We start from the raw sequence: 13,149 nt of genomic DNA, 5'->3' as shown, positions 1-13,149 counted from the left end.
CTGCTGTGAAGCTATTTGTGTTCCATCAACATTAACAAACTGCACTTTGAATTTGTAGCTACTTCATCTGGAACTACGACAACACAAATCTACAAGGCATGTGCATCTTCCTCCCTGTGTCCAGCCGTAACCTCTCAGACATTTTCAGTCAACCTGGGTTTTCAAAGTGCTCTGGCTTCTGCTCAATGCTGCGACACAGATAACTGCAACTCAGCAACTCTGACAAGTAAGTTAAATACTATGTTGGTCATTGAAGACAAAAGAATAATATAAAGTAGAGCTGGGTGATATAAGATTTTTTCATATCACGATATGTTTTTTTCATTTCAGGCGATAACGATATATATCACGATATAAGCCAAATAACTATATTCGTAAGATTTAAATGTGCCGTTGCTCACAAGTAAAATGTGAAATAATCAGCAGCTTGTTTTAATTAAAATATTTATTTCCCATAATAAGTTCAACAGGGCAGATGTACTTAAGGAACATGAGACTTCAGTTTAAGATAAATAAAGGCAAATATTGCAAACTACACAAAAGGCAGCCGCTAAAGCGTTTAAGTTTCAAAATAGAACAAACAAAACAGACCACTAAATTGTCAATTCCACTTAAAAACAAAATATTAATTCTAAAAATAAATCTTAGGTCGTTTTACAGAAGAACAGACAAAATTGATTAACTTTTGTCAATATCAAATAAAGTGAGAACTAAAAGGAAATTCTCAATCTCTCCTTGTTGTATAGCTTAGCTTTTCAAACAGTTTTAACAGTTACTTTAGTCTGACAAAAGCCGAATGACGAATTAGCGCTTTCAGTCAGAGATTGAGCATGCACCGCTTTATTGTATTTCCAGACTTGCTTTCGGCACAATTTACAGTGCGCCGCTACTCTGTTTTTGTCAGACTTGAAATAGCGAAATACCTTCACACTACGGAACTTCTGTGGCCCTTCCGTTCGAGAAGCTCTCCGGCATTGGAACCATCATCTGTTTTTTCTTCAGTAACCTTCGCTCACGCTCTCGGTTGATTTGTCTCTAGTCGGCAAACTCCTTTCCTTCATTACCCGGGCTGCACGGCTGCAAAAACAAATACACATGTGCGCTTTGGCGCTTGTGCTGTACGTAACAAGTCATGTGACGTGACACTGCGGCTGTGATTGGTTTGGCTCTGCGCTACTTAATTTGGATTGGCTTTTTTTTTTTTTTTTTTAAGAGGACAAGAGAGATGAGGCCTATCGCAATAGTTTAATTTTTCTATCGAGAAAAAAGTCATTTCGCAATACATATCGTTATCGTTTTATCGCCCAGCTCTAATATAAAGCAATAAAAAACAATATTCTGATGTTGCAAGGGTCTCTGTTCTGAAATGAAACCATGTTCTTTTCTATTTCAGATCCTGCTTCTCAGTCAAATAATGGTGGGATATGCAACTTTTGTGACCCTTCCACCAGTCAGTGCACCTCCACTTTACAGTGTCAGGGAGTGGAGAACCAATGCTTCCAATCAGCTAGTGAGTCTTTATGTTGTATCAGTTGTGTCATCGGTTTTCTATCAAAAAAGAGTTCAAATTCTTTTGTGAAATGTTACAGACAGGTGTGAAAGTTACTGTAATGGGATTTAAAGTCAGATAAACCAAACATTTCAAAAAGCTGTTTAGTTGTTCTTTGTGTGAAATATATTAAGCTTCCCTGAAAGTAGCCAATTTAAAACAAATCCTGAAATTTTTCTGTTTCATCTGCAGTTAACGACGGAACCAAAACGTTTCCAGCTTACGGCTGTGCATCTTTAAACCTGTGTGCAGCTGCTTCAAGCCTGGGATCTCTACCTTTCATGCAGAGCGTTGGTACCGTATCAGGTGTTGCCTGTTCTGCAGCACCAACTACGACTGCTGCCCCGACTACAACCACCGCCCCAACTACAACTACAACCGCTGCCCCAACTACAACCACTGCCCAAACTACAACTACAACAACCACCCCAACTACAACTGCTGCCCCCACTACAACTACAACCAACGCCCCAACTACAACCACAACCACTGGCCCCACTACAATTACAACTGCCGCACCAACTACAACTACAACCGCTGCCCCAAGTACAACCGCCGCCACAATAACAACTACAACCAACGCCCCAACTACAACCGCTGCTGCAACTACAACCACAACCACTGCCCAAACTACAACTACAACCGCTGCCCCAACTACAACCATCACCCCAACTACAACTACAACCACTGCCCCCACTACAACTACAACCACTGCCCCTACTACAACTACAACCGCTGCCCAAACTACAACTACAACCACCGCCCCAACTACAACTACAACCACCGCTCAGACTACAACTACAACCACTGCCCCAACTACAACCACAGCCGCAACCACAACCACTGCCCCAACTACAACTACAACCGCTGCCCCAACTACAACTACCGCCACAACTACAACCACCACCCCAACTACAACTACAACCACTGCCCCAACTACAACTACAACCACTGCTCCAACTACAACCACAACCACTTACCCAACTACAACTACAACCACAGCTCCAACTACAACCACAACAACCGCCCCAACTACAACTACAACCACCGCCCCAACTCCAACTACAACCGGTGCCCCAACTACAACCACCGCTGCAACTACAACTACAACCACCACCCAAACTACAACCACAGCTGCAACTACAACCACAACCACTGCCCCAACTACAACTACAACCACCGCCCCAACTACAACCACAACCACTGCTCCAACTACAACCACAACCACTGCCCCCACTACAACTACAACCGCTGCCCCAACTACAACTACAACCACCGCCCCAACTACAACTACAACCACTGCTCCAACTACAACTACAACCACTGCCCCAACTACAACCACAACAACCGCCCCAACTACAACTACAAGCACCGCCCCAACTACAACTACAACCACCGCTCCAACTACAACTACAACCGCTGCCCCCACTACAACTACAACCGCTGCCCCATCTACAACTACAACCACCGCCCCAACTACAACTACAACCGGTGCCCCAACTACAACCACCGCTGCAACTACAACTACAACCACCACCCAAACTACAATCACAGCTGCAACTACAACTACAACCACTGCCCCAACTACAACTACAACCGCCATCCCAACTACAACCACAACCACTGCTCCAACTACAACCACAACCACGGCCCCCACTACAACTACAACCGCTGCCCCAACTACAACTACAACCACCACCCCAACTACAACTACAACCACTGCCCCAAGTACAACCACAGCCGCAACCACAACCACTGCCCCAACTACAACTACAACCGCTGCCCCAACTACAACTACCGCCCCAACTACAACCACCACCCCAACTACAACTACAACCACCACCCCAACTACAACTACAACCACCGCTCCAACTACAACCACAACCACTGCCCCCACTACAACTACAACCGCTCCCCCAACTACAACTACAACCACCGCCCCAACTACAACTACAACCACTGTTCCGACTACAACTACAACCACTGCCCCAACTACAACCACAACAACCGCCCCAACTACAACTACAACCACCGCCCCAACTACAACTACAACCACCGCTCCAACTACAACCACCACCCAAACTACAACCACAGCTGCAACTACAACCACAACCACTGCCCCAACTACAACTACAACCACCGCCCCAACTACAACCACAACCACTGCTCCAACTACAACCACAACCACTGCCCCCACTACAACTACAACCGCTGCCCCAACTACAACTACAACCACCGCCCCAACTACAACTACAACCACTGCTCCAACTACAACTACAACCACTGCCCCAACTACAACCACAACAACCGCCCTAACTACAACTACAAGCACCGCCTAACTACAAACTACAACCACCGCTCCAACTACAACTACAACCGCTGCCCCCACTACAACTACAACCGCTGCCCCATCTACAACTACAACCACCGCCTAACTACAACTACAACCGGTTGCCCCAACTACAACCACCGCTGCAACTACAACTACAACCACCACCCAAACTACAATCACAGCTGCAACTACAACTACAACCACTGCCCCAACTACAACTACAACCGCCATCCCAACTACAACCACAACCACTGCTCCAACTACAACCACAACCACGGCCCCCCACTACAACTACAACCGCTGCCCCAACTACAACTACAACCACCGCCTAACTACAACTACAACCACTGCCCCAAGTACAACCACAGCCACAACCACAACCACTGCCCCAACTACAACTACAACCGCTGCCCCAACTACAACTACCGCCCCAACTACAACCACCACCCCAACTACAACTACAACCACCACCCCAACTACAACTACAACCACCGCTCAACTACAACCACAACCACTGCCCACTACAACTACAACCGCTCCCCAACTACAACTACAACCACCGCCCCAACTACAACTACAACCACTGTTCCAACTACAACTACAACCACTGCCCCAACTACAACCACAACAACCGCCCCAACTACAACTACAACCACCGCCCCAACTACAACTACAACCACCGCTCCCAACTACAACTACAACCGCTGCCCCACTACTACAACTACAACCGCTGCCCCATCTACAACTACAACCACCGCCTCTAACTACAACTACAACCGGTTGCCCCAACTACAACCACCGCTGCAACTACAACTACAACCACCACCCAAACTACAATCACAGCTGCAACTACAACTACAACCACTGCCCCAACTACAACTACAACCGCCATCCCAACTACAACCACAACCACTGCTCCAACTACAACCACAACCACTGCCCCACTACAACTACAACCGCTGCCCCAACTACAACTACAACCACCGCCCCAACTACAACTACAACCACTGCCCCAAGTACACAACCACAGCCGCAACCACAACCACTGCCCCAACTACAACTACAACCGCTGCCCCTAACTACAACTACACGCCTAACTACAACCACCACCCCAACTACAACTACAACCACCACCCCAACTACAACTACAACCACCGCTCCAACTACAACCACAACCACTGCCCCCACTACAACTACAACCGCTCCCCCAACTACAACTACAACCACCGCCCCAACTACAACTACAACCACTGTTCCAACTACAACTACAACCACTGCCCCAACTACAACCACAGCCGCAACCACAACCACTGCCCCCACTACAACTACAACCGCTGTGCCAACTACAACTACAACCACTGCCCCCACTACAACTACAACCGCTGTCCCAACTACAACCACCACCACAACTACAACCACAACCACTGCCCCAACTACAACCACCGCCGCAACTACAACCACAACCACTGCCCCCACTACAACTACAACCACAGCTCCAACTACAACCACCGCCGCAACTACAACCACAACCACCGCCCCAACTACAACTACAACCACTGCTCCAACTACAACTACAACCACTGCCCCAACTACAACCACAGCCGCAACCACAACCACTGCCCCAACTACAACTACAACCACTGCCCCCACTACAACTACAACCACTGCCCCAACTACAACCACAACATCTGCCCCCACTACAACTACAACCGCTGCCCCCACTACAACTACAACCGCTGCCCAAACTACAACCACCACCACAACTACAACCACAACCACTGCCCCAACTACAACTACAACCACAGCTCCAACTACAACCACTGCCGCAACTACAACCACACCCACCGCCCCAACTACAACTACAACCGCTGCCCCAACTACAACCACTGCCCCCACTACGACTACAACCCCTGTCCCAACTACAACTACAACCACTGCCCCAACTACAACCACAGCCACAACCACTGCCCCAACTACAACTACAACCACTGCCCTCACTACAACTACAACCACTGCCCCAACTACAACCACAGCCGCAACCACAACCACTGCCCCAACTACAACCACTGCCCCCACTACAACTACAACCGCTGTCCCAACTACAACTACAACCACTGCTCCAACTACAACCACAGCCGCAACCACAACTACTGCCCCAACTACAACTACAACCACTGTCCCCACTACAACTACAACCACAGCTCCAACTACAACCACCGCCGCAACTACAACCACAACCACCGCCCCAACTACAACTACAACCACTGCTCCAACTACAACTACAACCACTGCCTCAACTACAATCACAGCCGCAACTACAACCACAGCCGCAACTACAACTACAACCACTGCCCCCACTACAACTACAACCACTGCCCCAACTACAACCACATCCGCAACCACAACCACTGCCCCAACTACAACTACAACATCTGCCCCCACTACAACTACAACCGCTGCCCCCACTACAACTACAACCGCTGCCCAAACTACAACCACCACCACAACTACAACCACAACCACTGCCCCAACTACAACTACGACCACAGCTCCAACTACAACCACTGCCGCAACTACAACCACAACCACAACCACAACCCCAACTACAACTACAACCGCTGCCCCAACTACAACCACTGCCCCCACTACGACTACAACCGCTGTCCCAACTACAACTACAACCACTGCACCAACTACAACCACAGCAGCAACCACAACCACTGCCCCAACTACAACTACAACCACTGCCCCCACTACAACTACAACCACTGCCCCAACTACAACCACAGCCGCAACCACAACCACTGCCCCAACTACAACCACTGCCCCCACTACAACTGCAACCGCTGTCCCAACTACAACTACAACCACTGCTCCAACTACAACCACAGCCGCAACCACAACTACTGCCCCAACTACAACTACAACCACTGCTCCAACTACAACCACAGCCGCAACCACAACTACTGCCCCAACTACAACTACCACCACTGCCCCCACTACAACTACAACCGCTGCCCAAACTACAACCACAGCTGCAACTACAACCACAACCACTGCCCCAACTACAACTACAACCACAGCTCCAACTACAACGACTGCCGCAACTACAACCACAACCACCGCCCCAACTACAACTACAACCGCTGCCCCAACTACAACCACTGCCCCCACTACAACTACAACCGCTGTCCCAACTACAACTACAACCACTGCCCCAACTACAACCACAGCCGCAACCACAACTACTGCCCCAACTACAACTACAACCACTGCCCCCACTACAACTACAACCACTGCCCCCACTACAACTACAACCATTGCCCCAACTACAACCACAGCCGCAACCACAACCACTGCCCCAACTACAACCACTGCCCCCACTACAACTACAACCGCTGTCCCAACTACAACTACAACCACTGCCCCAACTACAACCACAGCCGCAACCACAACTACTGCCGTTACTACAACCACAGCTCCAACTACAACCACCGCCGCAACTACAACCACAACCACTGCCCCCACTACAACTACAACCACTGCCCCCACTACAACTACAACCACTGCCCCGACTACAACTACAACCATTGCCCTAACTACAACCACAGCCGCAACCACAACCACTGCCCCAACTACAACCACTGCCCCCACTACAACTACAACCGCTGTCCCAACTACAACTACAACGACTGCCCCAACTACAACCAGAGCCGCAACCACAACCACTGCCCCAACTACAACTACAACCACTGCCCCCACTACAACTACAACCATTGCACCAACTACAACCACAGCCGCAACCACAACCACTGCCCCAACTACAACCACTGCCCCCACTACAACTACAACCGCTGCCCAAACTACAACCACAGCTGCAACTACAACCACAACCACTGCCCCAACTACAACTACAACCACAGCTCCAACTACAACGACTGCCGCAACTACAACCACAACCACCGCCCCAACTACAACTACAACCGCTGTCCCAACTACAACTACAACCACTGCCCCAACTACAACCACAGCCGCAACCACAACCACTGCCCCAACTACAACTACAACCACTGCCCCCACTACAACTACAACCACTGCCCCCACTACAACTACAACCATTGCCCCAACTACAACCACAGCCGCAACCACAACCACTGCCCCAACTACAACCACCGCCCCCACTACAACTACAACCGCTGTCCCAACTACAACTACAACCACTGCCCCAACTACAACCACAGCCGCAACCACAACTACTGCCCCAACTACAACTACCACCACTGCCCCCACTACAACTACAACCGCTGCCCAAACTACAACCACAGCTGCAACTACAACCACAACCACTGCCCAAACTACAACTACAACCACAGCTCCAACTACAACGACTGCCGCAACTACAACCACAACCACCGCCTAACTACAACTACAACCGCTGCCCCAACTACAACCACTGCCCCCACTACAACTACAACCGCTGTCCCAACTACAACTACAACCACTGCCCCAACTACAACCACAGCCGCAACCACAACCACTACCCCAACTACAACTACAACCACTGCCCCCACTACAACTACAACCACTGCCCCCACTACAACTACAACCATTGCCCCCACTACAACCACAGCCGCAACCACAACCACTGCCCCAACTACAACCACTGCCCCCACTACAACTACAACCGCTGTCCCAACTACAACTACAACCACTGCTCCAACTACAACCACAGCCGCAACCACAACTACTGCCCCAACTACAACTACCACCACTGCCCCCACTACAACTACAACCGCTGCCCAAACTACAACCACAGCTGCAACTACAACCACAACCACTGCCCCAACTACAACTACAACCACAGCTCCAACTACAACGACTGCCGCAACTACAACCACAACCACCGCCCCAACTACAACTACAACCGCTGCCCCAACTACAACCACTGCCCCCACTACAACTACAACCGCTGTCCCAACTACAACTACAACCACTGCCCCAACTACAACCACAGCCGCAACCACAACCACTGCCCCAACTACAACTACAACCACTGCCCCAACTACAACCACAGCCGCAACCACAACCACTGCCCCAACTACAACTACAACCACTGCCCCCACTACAACTACAACCACTGCCCCCACTACAACTACAACCATTGCCCCAACTACAACCACAGCCGCAACCACAACCACTGCCCCAACTACAACCACTGCCCCCACTACAACTACAACCGCTGTCCCAACTACAACTACAACCACTGCCCCAACTACAACCACAGCCGCAACCACAACTACTGCCGTTACTACAACCACACCTCCAACTACAACCACCGCCGCAACTACAACCACAACCACTGCCCCCACTACAACCACAACCACTGCCCTAACTACAACTACAACCACAGCTCCAACTACAACCACCACCGCAACTACAACCACAACCACCGCCCCAACTACAACTACAAGCACCACCCCAACTACAACCACTGCTGCAACTACAACCACAACCACTGCCCCAACTACAACTACAACCGCTGCCCCATCTACAGCTAAAACCACCGCCACAACTACAACCACAACCACTGCCCCCACTACAACTACGACTGCTGCCCCATCTACAACTACACCCACCGCCCCAACTACAACTACCACCCAAACTACAACCGCTGCCGCAACTACAACCACAACCACTGCCCCAACTACAACTACAACCACCGCCCCAAGTACATTCACCGCCCCAACCACAACCACCACCCCAACTACAACTACCACCACTGCTCCAACTACAACCACTGCTCCAACTACAACTACAACCACCACCCCAACTACAACTACAACCACTGCTCCAACTACAACCACCGCTCCAACTACAACCACTGCTCCAACTACAACTACAACCACTGCCCCAAGTACATCCACCACCCCAACTACAACCACCACCCCAACTACAACTACAACCACTGCTCCAACTACAACCACTGCTCCAACTACAACCTCTGCTCCAACTACAACTACAACCACCACCCCAACTACAACTACATCCACCGCCCCAACTACAATAACAACCACTGCTCCAACTACAACTACAACCACCACCCCAACTACAACCACAACCACTGCCCCTACTACAACTACAACCGCTGCCCCATCTACAACCACTGCCCCAACGACAACCGCCACCGCAACTACAACCACAACCACTGCCCCAACTACAACCACAACCACCACCGCAACTACAACTAAAACCGCTGCCCCAACTACAACCACCACCCTAACTACAACTACCACCACATCTCCAACTACAACCACTGCTCCAACTACAACTACAACCACCGCCCCAAGTACATCCACCACCCCAACTACAACTACCACCACTGCTCCAACTACAACCACTGCTCCAACTACAACTACAACCACCGCCCCAAGTACATCCACCGCCCCAACTACAACCACCACCCCAACTACAACCACAACCACTGCCCCTACTACAACTACAACCAACGCCCCAACTACAACCACCGCCGCAACTACAACCACAACTTCTTCCCCCACTACAACTACAACCGCTGCCCCAATTACAACTACAACCACCTCCCCAACTACCACTACAACCACTGCTCCAACTACAACCACAGCTCCAACTACAACCACAACCACTGCTCCAACTACAACTACAACCACCTCCCAAACTACAACCACCGCCGCAACTACAACCACAACCACTGCCCCTACTACAACTACAACCGCTGCCCCATCTACAACTACAAACTCCGCCCCAACTACAACTACAACCACCACCTCAAGTACAACTACAACCACTGCCCCAACTACAACTACAACCACCACTCCAAGTACAACCACAGCCGCAACTACAACCACAACCACTACCCCAACCACAACTACAACCACTGCCAAAACTACAACTACAACCACCGCCCCAACTACAACCACCACCGCAACTACAACCACAACCATTTCCCCCACTACAACTATAACTGCTGCCCCAACTACAATCACCATCCCAACTACAACTACAAGCACCGCGCCAACTACAACCACAACCACTGCCCCCACTACAACTACACCCGCTGCCCCGACTATAACTACAAACACCGCCACAACTACAACCACCACCCCAACTACAACTACAACCACTACAACTGCTGCATCAACTACAACCACTGCCTCAGCTACAACTGCTACATCAACTACAACCACTGTCTCTACAACCAGAAGTGATGCTTCTTCTATCAGACTGGGAATGATCCATCTGCTGCTTGGACTCCTTCTCTTTATCTTCCTTTAAAGTCTAAATAAAGCAAACACAAAGAAAAGAACATATGATGCTATAACAAGACTAAAAAACGTTGTGGATATTTACATTGTGTTTACAAATCACTGTTAAACTGAAGTCTGTGAAAAAAAGGTGATAGATTCTTGTTGAAGCTGACTTGGGATAAGTATGTAAGACTCTTTGTTTGTTGTCATGATGGACAATTATGTCCATTATGTCTAAAATAATGGACATTATTTATTATATTTATTTGACTTATATAATATATACTTGTATATTCCTCCATGTATGCAAATATATGCTTTCTATTTAATACTAAATGGGTGATACAAATGAATCCTTATAGTTATAACAAAGCATGCTTTGGAAATAAAAGAAAGAAGCACAATTTCTATTTCTTATTTATTCATTTATTTTGCTTTGTGCTTTTTATTTTCTGCATTTCTCTCTCTCTAATCTGATCTATAATACTAGTGATTGGATCTACAAAGGTGCAATGGCATGTCATGTGCCACCCTAAAATAATCTCTTTCCACCGCTAGTGGCACCCAAGTGTTGCATTTGACAGTATTGTTTATTAAAATAAGCTAGCATTAACACTTTGATCCTAGCTACAGTTAACACTGTGGTATTTTCCTCTTGTGGTGGACAAAGTATTTTTTGAACTTGCACAAATAATTTGTGTGGCATCTTATTGTGACACCTGATTGTTGTCTAATTTTAGTTTTAAATGGATGTACAAAAACACCAGATGCATTGGCTGCACTTTTTGGCTAAATAGTTGTATAGAACTTTATTGTTTACAAAATTTGAGTATAACTCTTTAGAATTTACAATTTATATTTTCCTTAGGAAATTTCTCTAGATCTGCCTGTGCTACTGGTAAAGATTGTTAGGGTTCAATGTTGAGAGAGGAATCCATAAATAACCACAGATCCAGGCGTGTGCAATTTAGACGGCATTTTAATGAACACATGTGTGAGTTCAACAACCCAATCAGTGTTGAACTGAACTTACAATCATGAGACAAGGTTTTATATGGGTACAATAACAAAGCCCCCCTCTTTTACAAAAATAGACAATAGTACAGCTTACGTCAATCCAAACCACAAAATGTTCCATGACCTTTAACATAGCTCTAAAGAACATTGTCTTCGGGTCGGTGCTTCCCCTCTTCGCTGTCGCTCGTCTGGTGCACTTCCTCTAAGTACTTCGGCACACTTCTGCATTTCTGCCCTACCAAAATAGATCTACCATGGTGTGTATGTGTGTGTGCGTACACGTGCAAGGGCGCGTGCATGCTGTGTACTGCGTACGTGTCATGACCTCTCACTATTTGTCTGTCTGTACGTGCAGAGTTTGCATCTGCTTTTCTGAACCTTAGTTGACCTCAACTTAAGCAACTTGAACTTTCCCCTCATCAGTGATTCTCTAACTAAGTGTGCGTGTGGTTACGTGTATGTCCGAACCAAGACTATATATGTGTACTCTACTGAATTAATGTTTTGATCAAAAGCCTCTACTAAAAGCTTAAATCAAAGATAAATGCATAATAACTCTTTGGCTCTTTGGCTTGCACTCGCTCTGCTTTCGGTTTCACTTCTGCAAAAGCACACCGTTTCCTGTCAGCCTGCAACTCAGTTTTCTCACCCACTGGAGACTATGTGTAAGAATATAAAAACATTCGAAAACCTTTAAATTATAGATTCAACTGATTATAACTAAACCTGTAATAAAGACTAATATAATACCAATATATTTGAACATCTGAATGCATCTGAATGCAACATCACATGAAATGGTAATGATGATTATAAAATAGCAGCAAATAATAGCAGGAAAATATTTCTATTCCTCTCACCCCCACTCTCGACCTCTGGCACACCAGAGGTCGCCATACATTATGTTGGGTCACTCCTTGGCCCATTCAACTGTTTCCCTGTCCACCCCTGACGTCATGGACATTTAG

The 13,149-nt window shown here is 48.1% G+C and overlaps 1 protein-coding gene across 1 annotated transcript; it reads left to right on the top strand.

The window, feature by feature from the left end:
- Positions 1 to 1,947: 1,947 nt before the first annotated feature.
- LOC120434011 (mucin-2-like) lies at positions 1,948 to 11,561 on the top strand (the record flags this gene model as incomplete). The annotated part of the gene is given in 8 exon segments (XM_039601365.1): positions 1,948 to 4,414; positions 4,417 to 4,539; positions 4,991 to 5,682; positions 5,881 to 7,189; positions 7,808 to 8,293; positions 8,365 to 9,329; positions 9,906 to 10,033; positions 10,178 to 11,561. Coding segments are annotated over 8 exon segments (7,185 nt in total), but the record flags the coding sequence as incomplete, so codon positions are not given.
- Positions 11,562 to 13,149: the final 1,588 nt, after the last annotated feature.

Source organism: Oreochromis aureus, linkage group 17, assembly GCF_013358895.1.
Source record: "Oreochromis aureus strain Israel breed Guangdong linkage group 17, ZZ_aureus, whole genome shotgun sequence".
In the NCBI taxonomy this organism is placed as follows: domain Eukaryota; kingdom Metazoa; phylum Chordata; class Actinopteri; order Cichliformes; family Cichlidae; genus Oreochromis; species Oreochromis aureus.
This window is presented reverse-complemented; position numbering and strand designations above follow the sequence as displayed.